We start from the raw sequence: 19,851 nt of genomic DNA, 5'->3' as shown, positions 1-19,851 counted from the left end.
GGATCAAGGTCACACACAGGTTGCCTCCATGACCCCAAACAACCCTGTTGGGTCAGACCATTGGCTCATTTGGCCCAGCATCAGTGTCTCCTTGTGCTATGGTTGATTTAGGAAGAACTAAGAAAGAATTCAATTGTTCAAGTTTTGTGCCATGAGTGGGATATCAGTGACCACCCCATATTTGACAGGCAGCGGGAGAAGAGACAGCTAACATAACATAAGGGAATTTCAGACAATGAGAACTTGCACTGTTGCTAAACAAGAAGCAAATTCCTGAATTCTAGTTTCCCTTTTAGATACACTGAGTATATTTATCAGAATCAAGAGTCACCCATTACCAACTTGACACCTGTGGGTACTAGTTTGTTGGCTCTTGTGCAGTGCTTTTTTTCCTTCAAAAATGTTTAGAAGTCCTCTCATTTTCCTACTCATATTGAAATACTGCCCCTCAATGAGGACAAACTTTTATTCACAAAATGCTTAGGTGTATGTGTACCCCCACGTCCCCCCAGAAAAAAAGCACAGCCCTTGTGTATTTGTAGGGGATGAACTGGGTGGGATTGAGGCAACAGGCACTTTCCTTCACCTGTGGGGAGACTTGTATGTGTGTGTAGGGCAGCTTAAAATGGGGTGTGTGAGAGAGAGAGTAAGATTGAGAGAGATGTCCTTGGGCAGAGAGGGAAAGGTTTATGTGTCTGAGAGAGGAAGAGATATGTGTGCGTGTGATCTGTTTGTATGCATGAATTGTAAGAGATGCACTTGGACAGAGAGAAAGAGGTGCATGTATGTGCATGAGTGAGAGAGAGATGCATCTGTCTCTGCTTTTTGTGTGTGTAGTGAGTGTGGGGTGGGAACCTTTTCTCCCTCCTGGTATTGGGGAATGTGTCCTTACGAACAAATCTTCCTAACAGTTATGTGTGTGCAGCCTCTTAACAGTGTTGTATGTGTGCAGACCTCTGCATTTTTGAGGTCAAGGGAGAAGGGGAATCAGCAATGACTGTGCTGTATTGTACTGTACTTTAATTTTGTTACACTGTGCTCCTCCCCCATGACAGCCATTTTGTGTTATGTGACTGCTAATCCAGTAAGTTGGGCAACCCCTGCACGGTATGTTGCACCAGAAGTTGTGGCAAAACATCTTAATAAGTACCTTGGATATGTGCAACATAAACAATGGAGCCTTGTTGGGAGTTCTGAGGCAATTTCAAGGAAGTGGAGACATTGATCATGTCGCGTCTTGTTAAATTGATCAAAAGCATAACTTATGGCTTTGACTGAAAGTTTTTTGTATGGTAAATAAATCTTTTAACTTCTGGTTTTCTTTCAAAACTCTAGAGTGCGGCATATAAACACTGCTTCTTTCATCTGTGCCTTCTTCTCTGCAATCTGCGATGTAGAGAGAAGAATATCAGTTCTAACCACAGTAGTCCTGACGCCCTCTGCCTAATGCAGCTATTCCCCCTTTACTAAGGAACAACGTGTACCTAAATTTGGTTTGGGACAACTGGGAAATATTTCCCCATTGGGTAGTTAACTTCCAAAACGTCCCCAATGGTTTCCTTTGAGATGGAACTAATATTTGAGAAGAGGGATTCATTGGGGTGGTGAGGTAGTTCACCCTGAAGAGGTACAAAATATTTTAAGTAGGATAAAAACTCATTGATCTCTTCCCAAAGAGTATCTTGAAAGCAATCAGATGAGTGTTATTTGACCCTCTCTCAGGCTGAAATCCTATGTCCTTAATCATGGCTGAGGAATCTCTGGCCCTCCAGATGTTGAGTGACAACTCACATCAGCTTCAGTCAGTATAACCAATGGTCAGGGATAATGGGAAGTGTACTCCTAAAAAACATCTGCAGGGGGCAGGTTCCCCACCCCTGCTCTGTTGTAAGGAGTAAGCCCTATTGTGCCATATAAGGCTTCTTAGTAGATGCCTGTAGGACTGCACTGTCACTCAGCACACAGCCTCACTATATGTCATTTTTTAATGAAGTGCTTTTCATAAGTGTTGTACGTACATTAGAAGCAACAAAGATGATGGGAAGTGTGTTAAATATTGGGCACAATGCAGAAATCTAGGAAGAGGGAAGACTGAAGGGAAGACTGTTAAAAGGTCAAGATAGGAATAATAGAAGAGGAGACATTTAGGTAGCTTTTATTGCCCTTTAAAAATGTGGGGGGGGTTATTAGGTTGTTTTTGTTTTGATTGTATGTTTTGTGGTTTTATATTCATATTTTACTCTGTGAACTGCCTGTGGGTATAGGGTAGTATACAAATTTTAATAATAATAATGGAAGGCAGGTGCATGTACTAGGTGCATGGACTGAATAATAATAGAAGACAGATGCATACACTAGGTGCATGAACTGTTGCAGAGAACTGGCAGAAATAAATGGCACAAGAAACTAGAGGTTAAGCAGGTAAGTCAGTATTAGATCAGGAACAGGGAAACCTGTAGCTCTCCAGAATTGCTGAACTCTAATCAGCCCCTGCCAGCGTCTTACAGGTTCCCTACCTCTGTATTACATGAAATAAATATGACTAGTGTTGAGATGAAAGAAGAGCCAATACCAAGAAGTTTGAACTAAACACAAAAAAGTGAATGAATGGTGCAGTGGTGTGGCTTTTTAACAGTGAGCAAAATATTAGATGGCCAGGAGAGCTGAGGATAGAAGACATTTAGAGTGAGAAACTGGAACCAAGACATTACAGTAATCCAGGCAATAAGAACATTTATTAGAATTTTAGAACAGCCAACGTAAAGTAGTGAGATCTTAGTAGTATTGTAAAGACTAACTAGATTACTAAGTCATGTAGATAGCCCATATATGTGGATAAACAGAGCAAGGCGAACATGCTGTGTGGAATGTTGCAGTGTATCCCCATCCCCAAAAGGTATTACTGTTCAGCCCTCTTGGGGCAGAGTAAAGGTAAAGGTAAAGAGACCCGTGACCGTTAGGGCAGAGTAGGAAGGAATAAAGGACACATTCCATTCGCTTCCCATCTCAAGGCCATCTTCCATTGTGTTATATATTGCTAGCAGGCTTTATTCTTGGACTGGCTGCCAGCCCCAACAGCCTGAGGATGTTATACATGTATGTGGAACCTGCCACAAAACATTGCAGTGTGGAGCCTGTTCAGAGTTCCAGCCAGCCATACCCTCTCTTTGAGGAGAGATCACACACACACCAGTCAGCATAAGCCTTAACCACTTTTAGTTTTCAAATTTGTAATTCTGTCACTAAAAAACACTTTCTTCAGATGCTGACATCCCTCCCCACTCGTACTCATATTCTTCAGAAAAAGGAGATTGTATGTGGTACAATAATTCCCTATTATTTATATTTGCTTAAGAGGGCAACAGAAAGATAGAATGCCAAGAGATGTAAGATATTAAATATTTATTTTATTAAGTAAATAATTACAAATTTTGCTACAGTAAATAATTCATTTTACTTGTTAATATGGCAAAATAATTGTATGAAAGTTTTTATAAAACAATATCCTGTATTTCTGGAATTTACTATGCATTGTCGGCAAATTTCAACTTGTTTTTAAGATGTCAACAGAAGAGTAAAGATATTTAAATGAATAGAAAGTATTATATGTGTTTGTGACTTTGACAACATATATAAAAAGTTTAAGCTTACAATGGAATCAGTATCTAATATACCTCCATATGTACGTGTGTTTTTAGAAGAGTGTGGGCATGAAAATTAGACATTTAATTTCTCTATACTATCTAATGCTTTCAATTTTGGGTTGGGGGAAACGACAAAATCATTCCACATTTTCCACAAGTTCTGTGTTTATGATCTAGGGGCTATTTCACTCCAGGCAAATGTAGTGTTTAAAGTTTCCTTGGAAACAAACTTTATACATTCCAAGTGTAGCCAGTCCTCCAAATCATTATTTCACGGTTTTGTTTTAATCCACTCTTCCACTTGACAGTAAACATTAAGAAGTTACTTTCCTTATTAATCTGTCTTCATAAAGAAACTCCAGTGCATAGGACTCTTGACATAGAACAGCCTGAAGAAAAACAGGCTATTGCATCAAGCCAAATATTTTATTGGCAGGCCTTACTCTAGGCAGCAGAAATCAACCCCAAGGCTGTATTATGGTTCTTTACTTCAAAAAAGGAACCTTTTCATTCTTCTGATTTGGTTACTAAGGACATTCTTTCCAAGATTATACATTGCTTCAGATAATTACAAGCAGTACAAAGTTCTTAAATATAAGAAGAGCCTTTAAAATTCCAATACAAGCAGCCATTTAATCAGCACCAGTAAAGCATTCGTATCACACTGTTACTAACATAAATCAGTCTAACTATTTCTGTAGTTGAAGTGATTTAAAAGAGGCAAAGGAACAGAAGGAACACGCATACGTAGTCCAGAAGAAAAAGTAGTATTAATATATAAAAGTGCAAACCTTCACAATCACACTATAAAAACATCTGTGCTGCAAACAAAATGTTTTTGAAGATCAATTTAGGCACTTTTTGCTAGTGGCACAATTAAAGCTTATGTTCCTTTCACATAGCCTACCCACCTAGTTTTTTGATATGACCACCCAACTCCTACCCTTCAATTAAAAACAGCTATAATTTGTTGACCATAGAAAAGATTGACAAGAAGAAATGTGCATTGTCCCTCTCCACTTCATGAACAAATTTGTTCCAAGATTTGACCAGCAAACAAAGGTTATGCTATACTATGTAAGAGCACAGACACCTGCAGGACAGAAAGAAGAAAAATCTAACATCTCCAGCCTGCTAGGCCATCTGGTTTTCAGAGGTATGTTTGGCTTGTTCGTTTATCTTGCTGCTTATTAACAGCTGTCTTCTATTAAGACCAATTTTCCATTTGCAATTAAGGCATCTAATTTACTGGATCTTTTAGCAGCTGTACTACACATTCTATAGACAGCACTGGCAGAGCTTACTTTGGCTTTTCAAAAGAAATCTTAGTTGTTTTCAAATTTGGCATATGGGTTCTCTTCTTTAAACAAACCTGGGAAAAAATAACATCTGGTTAGAACACAGAGATCAAAGATATTGGTGAGGGGCAAATATGAAAAGGAAGTAGCCGAGGGAGGTGATGAAAAGTGGTTGCCAGTATTCGTGAAAGTAGGAGGCAGGATCAAAGTCTAGTGAACTGCATTTCTCAATAGTTTGCCTATCCAAATATTCCACACAATGTGGCATTTGGTCAAAAAAACCCCAACAACTCCTTTCTTGCAACATGTTTTTGGACAAGTATTTTAAAGAGTTATAATACAATAAATTATGTTTTATAACATTTTGGCTTAACCCAGAACTGATTGTTTCTTGTCTCAGGGGTACTGATCTAATAATAAGGAAAAGCTGACGACAGCTTGTCAGAATTATCAACACCCAAATTACCGTTTAAGCAAAATCAGTTAAATGATACGCTTAGAGAACATAAACTCCAGTCAGTTTTGTACCCTTACTTAGGGAGGAGGGTTTATTTCCGGACATCTGTGTGGAGGTGCAACAGATGGGAGAGAGAGATTGCTGACAATCAGGGTTTTTTTGGCTTGGTTACCAAGGCCAGTCAAAAACTTTGGGACACCATTCCTTCAGGTAATGAGTTGAAGTGGTAACTATCACATGTTGATATATAGCACACTAAGATGAAGCATCTTATGCATTTGACAGCTAGCCATTGGCACTTACCATATTTTTTCCGGATTTCATCATGCCTTGATTTCATCTCTGCTCTCCTGCAAGAAATATAACATGTCATGGGATGTTCGCAATTTAGAATAATTTTGTATACATTTTTTTCTCCTGTGTAGGAAGGAAATTATGTTAGTGAGAAGACAGCTCCCAACTACCTACATTCAAGATTAATTTTATACCCTGTCTTTTGACCAATAGAATCTTTAAAGTGCTTTTCATCAATAGGACCTTCAAGCAGGTTACAATATAATTCCAGATGCTTATAAACACTGGAGTCCTCCACGGCCAACACGTTAAGTATTACAGCAGAGGAATAATGTAGAAAAAGCACCTGCAACTGCCAGTTACTCCAGATGTTTTCTGCAAACATCTGGTCTTAACATCAAAAGGGAAGGTCGCAGCAGGCCTGACAACATCTGTAGGTTGACAGCAACTTACCTTTCTTCCTGTCTTACTCTTCTCTGCTCTCTCTCTCTGGCAACTTTCTCATCCTCCTTATCAGGTCTGCACAAAACAAGAGCATTTAGGACATATATGATTAGGTATGCCATAACTTGAGGGGTGTCATTAAGGTAAGTATATTACTGGTATTTACGGTATAAAAAAATAAGAACATGTTCAGATACTTGCTTTCTGCTCTTTTTTTTCCTGCAGCAACAACAGCAACAAACACAAAGAGCAATAAGGATTATTCCTCCCACCACGGACATTGTAATTATGAGAGCTTCAAAATTCACTGAAATATAACACAAGAAAAGTAGTGAGTGAGCCATTTGCCAAAAAACAAACCCTGAATTTAAAATAGGCCTACGTCATTTAATTCAAAATTAAAGTTATTCTACACAAATCACTGCAAACTTGCCCAGTTAAAGCATGGAGGACAAACTCAGTGCAGCAGCTTCATACAAATGAGCCATTGCATGGGCAATGTCCTCTATAGGACATCTATAATGCTGAGCCTTCTGCTACCACGATAGCTTTAAATTTTCTTTTTTAAGGATTAGTTGCATTTACTATCCAAAACTATTGACCACAAAATGCATAATGGAATCTTCATGTTCAGAAGTTGCTTACCATCTAATTACCAAAACACTGGGATATCATCATACTCTGCTTAACCTAATAACACCTAACTAACCACTAAAAATGCTAATATCTTTGCTGTGATATAGGAACGTAACTAGAAAGAATCCTCATGATCTTGCTGCAGTAATGATTTGCTGTTTAAACCAGAAAAAAAATATCTGCCTGTAAAATAATCTCCCGGAACATTTTGCTGCTATAGTAGCAAGGAGTTCCACTCCTTTCTATCAACTTGTAAGCTGTAGTAACTTGATCTGCCCATGTTGCAAGGAGACTGCAAACTTCTGATACGTTTACTTATAATACCCTAAATAATATTAAAGAAAGTTACTGAGAAGAGGAATATTTATTGCATCCAAGAAGCAATCCAGGAATTGTTTATAGAGAAAATTGCAATGCCAATGACACACATGCAGTATTCCTGGAAGTTACTTACCCCAACAGACACCCCAGCGGGCCTTACTCAACTGGCAAAGTGAACTGGGGGGGAGGATATTTCGAACAGGATATTCCAGGCATTGTTTGCTGCTGCTGCACCATAAACACTGGAAAAAGAAGAGGTGGAAAATACAACAAGCCAATAAACAAACAAACAAAACAGCTGAGTAGGATAAAGTTGAAGGGCAATATCCATACTTAGAGGAGACCCACTGAAATATGTTGACTTAAGTAACTTCAAGCCACTGATTTCAACCAGTCTATTCTGAGAATGAACTAGCAGGGTATTGCCCAAAGATAGCGAAAGGAACACAACTGTATGCCAACATTATCAATATTGCTTCTATGTAATCTTTTTGACTAGAGGGCACTGCCAAGTATTCAAAAGCACTGCTTCAACCTTAGTCCCAACACTGCACTACTGAAGCACTAGGTCCTCTTGAGTTTTGTATTGCCAAGTAATCCCATCTAAAAAAGCATCAAATGTAGGTCATTTTAAAAGGTCATAAAAACTTGTTTCGTCTAGAACTGCAATCCTTTGTACTTGAAGCAAGCTTCCCTTAATTCAGCAGAGAGACAAACTACTCATTGTGTTAAACACATGATCACATTTAACATGTCTACACACAAAAACAATCCCAGCCACATTAAAATATGTAGTTGGCTGTTACATATGCATGGGATTAGTACCAAATAAAAATCTTCCTATGTGGAAACCGGGAACTATAATAGATCAGTAAATGAACTGTATAAAGTGGCCACAGATAGAAGCAGAAAGTTGTAGTGATCAAGGAAGACTGTTCTTATGATCAGCACAAGTGAACCCAAAGGGTACCCTGTCAAAAGCACCTAGAGGTCAAGGACTAACATTAGATTCAGACTCTTACAGAAAGAGGCAGCAAATTGGAAGCGGTTTTTCCAAGCCTCAGAATTATACACTGTGCACCTCTAGGGCCTCCATAGTTGCAGTGCTTTCTAAACAATGCATCTGGCATATTAAAGGACTGTGCAGCCAAATAGCCACAACAACAACAACACACACCCCTCCCAAATTAAGCCCTCATGTTCATATTTAGATGCCATTTTTTGCTTAATCTGTTTGCTGGGTGATTAGTACAATTTTTTAATGCTTATAAGGCACAGATGGGGAACCTCAGGCTTGGACACCAAATGCAGCCCTCCACTGTTCTCTTAGCTGGCTCTCGAATATTTTTGCCTGGCTGGAATGTGTCCTTGGAACTTCAATAATATTTCCTGCTTGCCTGAAGTGTGAACAGAAAGTGATGCATGAATGTGCGTAGAAGCAAACCTACTGTACAAAGGTAAAATACACACTTCTGCCTCTAGCCCTGCCCACACTGGCATATAGTCCCTTAGTAATTGCCCAGAAGGGAATGCAGCTTTTTGACTGAAAATGGTTCCTCATCAGTTCTATAGGGAATGGCAGGGGAGTCCAAAGAAGTTCTATAAACTAATAGTGCATTTGTCCAAAACTGGCAGCAAATTCTGCTATCCTTAAAAACTATTTTGACTAAATTTTCAATAGGACTTGAATGCAATAAGTCTTCCTGCATTTTCCCAATATGAAAAGCCAGACAACTGCAAGAAAAATCAAGATCTGGATGCTTCAGTACAATGAGACTTGTATAAAACCCCTGCTCAAGTCCAGGTCATAGAGAAGTTGCTCAGAAGCAACATCTGGTAAATTATAGATCAAAATACTCATTGGATGTTTCTCAGGTATCTCCAGTTCATACATAACTCAAAGATGCTGGCTCTCAAATTTTTGTACTTAAAGACCCCTCTTTTCTTGCCTAAACATGAATCTGCACTTATTGTCAACTAACAGTGATTTCTTTTTAGTTGGACGAACTAGCAACTGATTGAGAAACATTTCTCAAGAATTGGAAGAGAGATTTCACAATACAATTTGCAAGTAAGAGATCACAGGCTTGCAACTTAAATATGTTGAGGAAGGGGACTAGTTAATTAATTTATTTGAAGTATACTGTATAATGAAGAGTGGTGCCTATGCCTCATATCTATTCATCCCAGGATGATTTGGCTTTATGTAATATTATACTGGTCTCTATAGAAAGAAAAAGGATGTTATAAACTTAATTGAGAAAGCAAGATTTGATAATTTTTGCACAACAAGCTTGATTCTGTATCACTGACCATCCTATTGAGTGTGTGTAGAGTAGATTGTGTAGTGCAGGAGCATCTGAGCCAGGGGTGGTGAACTTATGGCCCTCCAGATGTTGGACTACAAACCCCATCAGCCCCTGCCAGCGTTAGCAACGGTAATAAGATTCCTCACCCCTGTGCTAATCCAACAGCTCCCTGTGCATACACAAAGCTTGTATTCTGGAAGAGGCTTCCCCATTTAAAATAGAAACAATTTGATGCATTCATTCTTACTGCACATGCAGAATTATTCCTTTTATTGTATTTGCTGAGCCCCAGTCCTGATCCACCAGCCCAAAGGAGGGCTCTTGGGAGTAGTTTGGTGCAGGGATACCTAAGGAGGATGTCAAAAGCACCAGAGCAATCACTTCTAATGCTTTATTACAAGTCAGCCTGCCAGGTCTCCCAGCCTTTACAGATGCGGGAAGGACACTGGAGCAAGGAGATGGCCCAAGCAAATGTTTATACATTCTTTATACCCAAAACAGCATACGTCACTTTGGCCAGCACTTTCCAGCACTTCACCTGACCAGATGAGGGCATAGATGGCAAATAACCAAATCTTACAGATAGTTCCCCTTTTCTGGGCTCAGAGCCCAGCACCCCAAGCCCACAGATAAGGATAAAATCAAAGCAAGCCAATTGGCCTATATCAAAGCAAGTGAATATGAACATATATGAGCTCATGGTTACAACTACCAATTAACTGTGAGGTTATCTTGACTACCAAGATTGCATTTGCAGGGTTTCTGGAACCGTTCACCTTTGGTTGACGGCATAGCCCTGTGGATGAACTCTTGAGTGCCTGAACAGTTTTGGGTTGGGCTGGCCTTTAACATCACAGCACACAGCAGGCTCATAGACAATTTCAAGTTACAATATGCATTCTGCAATTGTATACTACTTACCGTGACATTTTTCAGGCATTCCTCACATGTTTTGTTTGTGTACTGTTGGCAGCCTATTGTGAGAGAGTAGAGGAATGATATGTTAGTTTATAATTGACAATGCATTAAGTTAAAGGTAAAGGACCCCTGACAGTTAAGTCCAGTCACAAACAACTCTGGGGTTGCGGTGCTCATCTCACTTTACTGGCCGAGGGAGCCAGTGTTTTTCCGCAGACAGTTTTTCCGGGTCATGTAGCCAGCATGACTAAGCCGCTTCTGGCAAAACCAGAGCAGCGCACGGAAACGCTGTTTACCTTCCCACCGGAGCAGTACCTATTTATCTACTTGCACTTTGACATGCTTTCGAACTGCTAGGTTGGCAGGAGCTGGGACCGAACAACGGGAGCTCACCCAGTTGCGGGGATTTGAATTGCCGACCTTCCAATCGGCAAGCCCAAGGCTCACTGGTTTACACCACAGCGCCACCCAACCTCTGCATTAAGTTAGTCACTCACTATTGCAGTTTTCTCCCATAATATATTTTGCTATTTTAAAAAATAAGGCTGAACTCTACTTGTAGAAGTTTGTGGGATTCCCTGATGCCAGGAATCTAAGCCAAGTTGCTTATGGTTGTAAACATTTACTTCCTATTTTAGGACAGAAAATTAAAACAGTCCAAAATTCATTCCCATAATTTGCAACAATCATTTCTTAGACATTAAAATTCAGGCAAAGAGGAAACTTCTAAACTACTGTATGGCTATTATTTACTTGTATATATATGCTGTGCTGAACTGCTCTCAGGTACACAAAGTAGGTGTAATATGATGCAATTAAGATTCGACATTAGTGTCAGTACAATTGTGCAGTTGATTAATGAGGTCATGTTTAGCAATCAACTTTACAGAATAAAGTTCTAAGCAAGTGTCTTCTAGAACAACCCTGAGCACATGACACAGCCTGGTTTAGCTCAATTACAAGGAAGTGGTTTAGCAACAGGGCACTCATCTTGGTTTCCAGCATCTGTACAATGTTGTCAACTCAGTTGCAAATGCTGGCCAAGGAAACATCTGGGTTAAAGGAAGTGAAATGCCCCTATGCCCACACACAGTTCAAATGAACTAGTCAATGAAGGTGACTGAGGTAAACTATGAAAGCAATGCTATAGCCATATCCTATCATGTATTTTACTCAAGTGAAAACTGACACCAGAAATATAGGATAACTTATACAGTGGTACCTCAGGTTACATACGCTTCAGGTTACATACGCTTCAGGTTACATACGCTTCAGGTTACATACTCCGCTAACCCAGAAATAGTGCTTCAGGTTAAGAACTTTGCTTCAGGTTGAGAACAGAAATTGTGCTCCGGCGGCGCAGCAGCAGCAGGAGGCCCCATTAGCTAACGTGATGCTTCAGGTTAAGAACAGTTTCAGGTTAAGTATGGACCTCCGGAATGAATTAAGTACTTAACCCGAGGTACCACTGTACTAAGTTAGACATTAACCATATGAGCTTTCTAACTTGGGATGACAGGGGACTGAACCTTCTGTATGCAAAGCATATGGCATGGTGCTTCTTACAAGCACCATAACAATGCCATTCATGCTTATAAGGGTAAACCCCACTGTTTTCAACCCTAAACAAACTTTTTTGCATTCAGCAATTAGCCACATCATGAAATTCAGAAATGGCATCCCTGTTGTCCCAAGACCACACAAGGAATAGCCCAACAGCCAACTTTGGACTTGCAGTTTCTCCAAAGATCTGAAGTTACCACATTAACCAATAGCACTCTTTATACAATCAAGTGATCAAAGTGTGCTAAGGAGCAACTAATCTGTATCACATGGCTGGATATCAGGAGTTTTGCTGCAACTATTTATTGCCTGGCAAACACATAACATTAGCTCACTGAACAAATGAACTCAGCCTCAAATTCAGAGACTAAAGAAACCAACCTTACTCACTTACGGTAAATCTAATGCTTCAGTTCCAACTTAAGGAATGCAAACGAACAAGAACAGAGACCAGACACTGATTACACCAGTGCTTTCTCAAGACGGTAAATCCAGTACAGTTTTTTAGAGCTGTCACCAGTTTTCATAAATCTTAGGCAATCAAACTTGCATGTGTGTAAAAAATTACAGTGGTACCTCGGGTTAAGTACTTAATTTGTTCCGGAGGTCCGTTCTTAACCTGAAACTGTTCTTAACCTGAAGCACCACTTTAGCTAATGGGGCCTCCCGCCGCCGGAGCATGATTTCTGTTCTCATCCTGAAGCAAAGTTCTTAACCTGAGGTACTATTTCTGGGTTAGCAGAATCTGTAACCTGAAGTGTATGTAACCTGAAGCGTATGTAACCTGAGGTACCACTGTAGTTCTGAAGCAGGAATATGTGGTAGGAGGAATCTCCTTTCATATGAGAAAAAAGCCCCTTTTTAAGATAAGTTTTCCATCTCTATTTTTTTAAAATAATAATGATGATGCTTGGATTCAAGATACATTTTGGGGTGAGGTGGGCAGCCAATCTGCAATATTGCTGAGGACCCTTTCACATTGCAGCCCTTAGGTTATAGGGCATAGGCATAACCATGACTTTGGGGGGGGGGAGGAACGGGACCTAGGTATCTGGTCAGTTAAGTATTTTAACATGGGGGACAGGCTTCATGTTGGGGGGGGGGGTCATAACCTCAGTTAAGTATTTTCAATCCTTTACAGTACTTGATTGGGGAGGCAGGTGCCCCCCCTTGGCTACGCCCATAGTTTATAGGGTTTGCCCCCGCGCATTCCCATCGCTGCGTTTCGAACGGGCTTTCCAGGTATCGTGCATACGCGCCCATAAAAACAAACTTTCAGGAAAACACTTCGGATCCCCGGCAACGCGTCACAGAGGGCAATAAAGCTAAGAAAATAAAACAAATCACAGCAAGCCCCGGCGGCGCCGCTCCTCGTCGGAAACGAGTCGCCGTTTTGGAAAGGGGAGAGGAGAAAGGACGCACGGGCCCTCCGGGGGCCACGAAGGGCACGTCCACACCGGAGAGCCGCGCAATCGGCGTTTCAAAGCGGCGAGGGGCGGGGAAAGGAGCGGGCCCGGGGCTGCCGAGGGAAACTACCGCGGCTGCCTCGGCCGCCCACAACTCCCTGCCCCCGAGAGGCGCCAGGGCCGAGGTCTCTCACCTGCTTGCTCCCCGGGCCCGGGCGTGGGGGCTCCGCGGGCGACAGCGAAGAGCAGCGGGACGCAGAGCAGGAGCAGGGGCCGCGGAGAGGCTCGGAGGCAGTGGTGGCCCATGGCGGAGAAGGCGCCCCGCAAAGCCAGGCTCCCTCTTCTTCTGGCGCCAGGAAGCACTCTCTCTCACTCACACACACACACACACACACACACACACACTCACTCACACACACACTTTTCTGCTTTCACTGCGCTTCTTTCTCCTCAGTTCTCCGAGCTCAACAGGAAACAAACACACCCACACCCGCCGTGACACACGCTCAGTCGCGCTCTCGCGCGCAGGCCGTTCTCCACCCGCGCCCTCCTCACTGACGGGGCGGGAGCGCGCGCTGGGCGGGACAACTGGCCAGCTCCCCCCGAAAGGTGGGGCCGAGGGAACGCGCGCTCCCGCAAGGAAGCCGTAACCATCACAACCGCGCCGAAGGACGAATGCTACTCTGGCAAAGCGCTTTCTAGGTGCCGCCCAATCGCGCGCGCTCTCCATCTCTCCACAAGGCTCTTTGGCGCCCCTCATCAAGGCCGCAGCAGCAGCAGCAGCGATAGCAGCCGTTGGGAGTTCAGGCGTTCCCTGTTCAGATTACTGTACCGGTATTTCTGCGAGGCGCCCTGTCCTCTCGCGCGCAGAAAAGAGGAGCAGAAGCCCGCCGCGCCATCGAATTGAGGGACTTGGGAGGTTTACACAGCATTATGATTGCACGGGATGGAAGCTGCCTTGCGCCAAGTCTCCCCCTCGTTGATCCGTCTAGCTCAGTGACTCTTCAAGGATTTAGAGAGGAGTCTTTCTTTCCCAGCCCTACCTCCTTGGAGACACACAAGGGACTTTGGGCACGCAAAGCACGTGGCAAGGCTTGCACTCCAAGATCATAAAGCAGTGAGGAGTCTTTCTCATCACATTTCCCTAATCCATTTTAAGGGGGGGGGACACGGGGTAGGGGTGCCAGGGACCAAACTACAGACTTTCTGCACGAGGGTAAAAGGAGCCTCCTCCATAGCCCTCATCGTGACTAATAGCCATTGATAGGCTTGACTTGTCCTCCGTTAATTCAGCCAATCCTCTGAAAGTCATCCTAGTTGGTGGTCCTCACTGCCTCCTGTGCAAAGCTTGAGCTCTATCCCAGATCACTGGTCCCCCTCGTCCCATTTATATGTCTTTTACCCAGGGTAAGCTCTGTCAGACAGCAGCTTTTGTGCTGCTCTGGTTTTAATCATCGTTGATTAAAGTAATCAGCCTTGTTGGTCCATTGGGGAGGAAATATCCAAACAGCAATAGTTGCATGATATGAGTATTAGGACCAATTAAAAATTAAGCAAGCTGTTGAGGTCACCAGTACTCTTCTATAGGGTAGTTGTTAAATAAAAGAAAAAAATATACTGCATGGTGCTGGTGCCAGTTCCAGGTGGGGAGTTTTAGCATCCCACCACCTAGGTGGGTCCTTTATCCTGGCATGAATGTGGGTGACGCTGTGGTCTAAACCACTTGAGTCTCTTGGGCTTGCCAATTAGAAGGTCAGCAGTTCAAATCCGTGCAACGGGGTGAGCTCCTGTTGCTCTGTCCCAGCTTCTACCAACCTAGCACTTCGAAAGCACACCAGTGCAATTAGATAAATGGGTACCACTGTGGCGGGAAGGTAAACGGCGTTTCCGTGCGCTCTGGCTTCCATCACGGTGTTCCATTGCACATGACCTGGAAAGCTGCCTGTAGACAAACACCAGATCCCTCAGCCTGAAGCGAGATGAGTGCCACACCCCATAGTCACCTTTGACTGGACTTAACCATTCACAGGTCCTTTACCTTTTACCTTACCTTTTGTCGTGGCATGGTGGGCCCCATCTCCTCCTTTCTTCAGCTCCCCATCCTTCCCTGATCTTTGAGAGTGGTAGGCTCAGCAGCAGACAGAGAGGTCAGTCTAGCAGCAACTATTGCTGGTGGTGCCTGCCATTTCAATTGTCCGGGACCCTGATATAAGCATTATGCTGGAATAAGGCAACCAAAGCACTAGAAGCATTGTTGGGGAATTTAAACAGGTGTCTCCTTGTGTGTGTGGAGAGACAGAGATTCCTATAGTGGTTTTTTTTGGGGGGGGTGTCAAAGCAACAATAAACTGAGCAGCAAAAACCAGTTTTCATATGGCAAAGCGTGTTGGAGAGAAATGGAATTCAGCCATTGCAGTTACACCATGGTGTCCCCTTCCATATTTACATCTGGATCACAAGAAGAGGTGTCTGTTGGGATAATATCTACTTTGTTATATGAGGTTAAAATAGTGATTGTAACAACAGAGATTAATTTGTCCATTACAGTATTAACAGTTAAAAAGAAAGAAAATTAAAATGACCACACGATGGTGCCATCATCTTGAAGTATATATAAAAGCCTGAAAAGAACATGTTAGCTAACTTGTTTTGAAGACTGTCTTCCAAAAGCTATTTAACAGCCCCCCTGGGAAATTTTTGGAAAGGCATAAGATTTCAGTCAGTGCAGAATTCACAATGGTTTTTAAAAGTTTATTTTTGTTGTGTATGTTTAGTTTTTTTGAAGAACTGTGGGCATTTTCCAGGTGACCTGGAATACTGAGCATTCATCTTAATTAGTTCTTAGAGAAGTTAGGACGTTCATTTTGATTTGCTTGTGAGGAGTTTAGACAATGTTATATCAAAATTTCATTCCACTGAAGAAGCAGATTTGTTACACAAGTCCTCCAAAACAACTTTAATTGCACAAACTGGATTTGCTGATAGGTGATTGAATCCCACCTGAAAATACTGAAAATCTGGAAGTGCCCTGTGAAACAGGAGGGCTTAATAACAGGCATGGAAAGAAAATAAACAGAATATTGTCAGGATAAAAGCAATGGACAAAATTCAATTGTGAAAAATTGAGTTCCATGAGGACTCAGGAGGGGATAAGGGCTAAGGCAAGAGATGCACTGAATATTTTTCACAAGGGTTGCTGATCAAATTCAAACAAGAGCTGAGCTTTTAACACCCTGGAATTATTTTCCACTTTGGGTTAAAATTTGCGCTGAAGAAAAATTCCCAGCTTTCGTCTTCCCACACCAATCCTCAAGTACTCTCCTCATGAGTTCCCCCCAGTGCCCACCTACTCTTCTGCTTAAGGCCTTTCCTGGTGTTTGTGGGAGTAGTGGCAACACACAGAGGCAGGAAAAGAGGCAGATCCCCACCAGAATGCTTGACATCCTTCTGGGCTGTTATGCTTATTTGCTGCTACACAGCACATCAGTACACTATCCCAGGACCCAGTGGCCACTGAGAGATTTGAGTTTTCCTGAGAACGACTACAATCCTAAACCCTGTGGATATTCAGGAATTTTGCTGTAAGGTATGGTCTCACTCTCACTGGTACACCCCCTGGCATCTGCAGTCCTTGTTAGCCTCCATTATAGCTGCTGGGATGGAACAAGTTCCTATGTGCGCTTGTGATTGGAGTGCCGCAAGACACCTAAGGACACACTAATGTCGATAATCTGCTCTTCATTGTTCTCCTTGTCTGCTTGTGCTTCTTTTTGCCAAGTATGGGGGACCTGTGGCTGTGGTACCCCAGCTTCTATCAGTCCCCACCAGCATAGCCAGGGGTCAGAGATTCAGAGCGTTGTAGTTCAACATCTGGAAGGCCACAATTTCCCCATACCTGCTTTTTGCAAGGTGCCCTTTCCACAAAAGTTCCCTGACACCCAGCTGCCCCTTATGTGCTCATGGTCATCGTGACACCCACCCATGCTGTGCATCTTGATACATGTGAATTGTGTTTCATTGGTGCAGCTATGTTATACATTAGATGCTGTGCTATGACCAATGACCTTAGGTGTTAATGTGAGATTTCCCTGTATAGCAAATACCAACTTTAGAGAAGGAATATTCCTTAGGAATGTAACATAGGAGGAAAGGGTTAAGTCCCCCCTTCATACTGTAATCCCAATAATTTCCAGACCCCCACCCAGATGCTATTTGCATTTTTAGAACCAGAATTTAAGGGCACACAGAGGCTGGCCCTTTGTCAACAACCAGGGACCTGCACTTGGAGAACTTTTATTTTCACAGTGTGCATCCTGAGCACACCTTAAACCAGCAAAGCATATCTTTCTTTCTTTTTTTGCTCATGCTCTTTGAAGAAAGACTAGAAAAACATTGGTGGAATTATGCAAATATGGTCAAAATGTCTCGCATCAGGTTTTCAGAAGCATCCAACAAACAATAAGAGATTTTGCAGCATGCAGCTGGCATGGTGAGGCCATGAGTGTATGACCAAGGTGAAACAAAGAATGGAGTAACTGACAAGGAACAATTGTAAATTTGTGGATAATTATTGCCTTTGTTTGAAAAAGATGACTGTTACGGGGATGATAAACACTATGGGTGGAAAAGAATGAGGAGGGGTGTTCTTCACTGATTAGCAAACCAGCTGTGGAGAAAAGCTCTAATCACTCACCCTCCATTCTGCCTGAGTGAGTCAGGCATATCCTTGCTGCAGTGTTCCCAAATACACAGCAACAGGTGGAGTGTGGGGACTTCACTGATAACCAACACTGAGATAGCTATTAGGGTTGCCATATTTCAAAAAGTAAAAACCAGGACACCCCGAAAGTTGTTGAGCTTGTTTCCGATTTACTTGCCTAAGATCGAGGACAAAGTACCGCTTTTCGGAAATTCCACCTTTGAAATCCCAGTAATATCCAGGGAAATCCGGACATATGGCAGCCCTGATAGCCATCTCCCAACTCGCAAAACCTGTCAACCCTCTATCTGGTGAATATGACTGGCTTGTGATTGGTGGAGTATCACCTGCTGTCAATCAAGCCCGCCAAACTGGACTGTTGCAAACAGTGTGTGTCATTTGCCCTTCTTCATTCCCCCAACCTGCAACATATTCTTGAAGTTTGTTAGGGTCAGAGGTGACCATTCAGCATAAACTTGCAGTGTTAGTTTGGATTAAGTGTAGGATTATTTAGACCAGTATTTTTGTATCACAAGCAGCATACTGGCTGCTTCTCCTCTCGTCTTCCTTTTTACCCTTTGAATAAACTGCTTAATTGGATTACTGGGCTGTACTGGTTTCTGAACGCACTCAAAGGCTAGTTAACCTCTCTTATGGCTTAGGGAACTGGGTTTACACAATGCCTTGGACACATTGGTGAATGGTTGTAGGAGAGAGAGAGAGAGAGAGAGAGAGAGAGAGAGAGAGAGGACTAGGACGAGTTTCCAGGCCTACTAGCCTACCCTGCAGAGTTGGTGCTGGAACAGGAGACTGCCCTAGCCTTACAACAGTTATTCAGAATAATTAAGCCTTGTCATTGACAGGTGCAACAGAAAATATTAGTGCTCCTCAGCCACAGGGGATGATTTGGCTGGAAGGAAATAGAAGGAGTAGGGAGAACAGTTACAATGAAAGCAATAGCCGCCATGCATTTCCAGTATGCAAACTGCCCAACATTATGGGGCTCTGTTAATGTCTAACAACCTGGATCTACTTGCTGGTAAATCCTTTCAGTGAGTCACTGTTACATTCCAAGAAACTCCTCATTTCCCAGAAACTCTTCTAAGCCACAAGATTCTAGCTGCTTTATAATATTCACTATGATAGATGGTCCTGCTTTGGCATCTGCCTCCTCTGATGGATTCTGCAGTCATTAAGAGACGATGTTCTTCAAATGGATCAGGAACGGAGGTGTGTTCATTTCTGCCACAATATTGTTCCATCATATAGATTTTCTAGATGAGAGTATCTAGTTAAGCAGGCTGTGGAAGAAGCTCCAAGGATAGGACTAGGACCTGGACAAGGATGGATGTGGTTTTCATCAGCTAAAAGCTGGCCATCATCAGCTGCCTGTCTGAGAGCTCTGCCTTTGTTTATTTATCTCCTACTTGGCATTAAGCCAGCTGAGGTGAAGTTACAGAATGCCCAGAAGCAGAGCCGTAGCTGGGTGGGTGGGTTGGGGGTGTCTAGCCAGGGTTTCTGCCCCAGATGAATCCTCCAGAGGGGCGCCATTGAGGCTTCCAGCCTCCCAGCATGTCTGGGCTTCAACCAGAGAGAACGATGAAAAAGTGAATAGCAATCGGGCGCTCCATCTTTCCCCTTTCCCCACGAAGCTGTAGAAGGCTCATTTACAATGCGATGCAGGGAGAGGAGGAAGAGTTGGAAAATCTGGAGAGGCTGTGTGGCTCTCCCCAGTGAAGCAGAAGATAGGATCCGCTGTGGGTTTGCTACTGTGCGATAAAGAAATTCTGGAGAAATAGAGGGAGGGGCTGGAAGCTGAGGAAGAGAATCAGTTGGATTAGATGATCCTTGGGTTCCCTTCC

The 19,851-nt window shown here is 42.7% G+C and overlaps 1 protein-coding gene across 3 annotated transcripts; it reads right to left on the bottom strand.

Annotated features, from left to right (window-relative positions):
* Positions 1–689: 689 nt before the first annotated feature.
* Positions 690–14,204, bottom strand: PTTG1IP (PTTG1 interacting protein). Of its 3 annotated transcripts, XM_053389829.1 has the most exons (8): positions 13,485–13,882; positions 10,325–10,377; positions 7,228–7,336; positions 6,339–6,444; positions 6,147–6,212; positions 5,703–5,749; positions 4,949–5,016; positions 690–1,386 (listed from the first exon to the last, which is right to left on the bottom strand). In XM_053389829.1, exons 1-7 carry the CDS (start codon positions 13,594–13,596, stop codon positions 4,970–4,972), a joined length of 540 nt encoding a protein of 179 aa, XP_053245804.1. In that variant the 5' UTR covers positions 13,597–13,882; the 3' UTR covers positions 690–1,386; positions 4,949–4,969. The 3 variants fall into 3 exon arrangements, with proteins under 3 accessions (XP_053245804.1, XP_053245805.1, XP_053245802.1); XM_053389830.1 differs by lacking the exons at positions 690–1,386; positions 13,485–13,882 and adding an exon at positions 14,123–14,204 and having other exon boundaries at positions 3,940–5,016; XM_053389827.1 differs by lacking the exon at positions 690–1,386 and having other exon boundaries at positions 3,940–5,016; positions 13,485–13,880.
* Positions 14,205–19,851: the final 5,647 nt, after the last annotated feature.

This window comes from Podarcis raffonei, chromosome 5, assembly GCF_027172205.1.
Source record: "Podarcis raffonei isolate rPodRaf1 chromosome 5, rPodRaf1.pri, whole genome shotgun sequence".
In the NCBI taxonomy this organism is placed as follows: domain Eukaryota; kingdom Metazoa; phylum Chordata; class Lepidosauria; order Squamata; family Lacertidae; genus Podarcis; species Podarcis raffonei.
The sequence above is the reverse complement of the archived record's forward strand: the minus strand, read 5'-3'. Positions and strand labels throughout refer to the sequence as shown.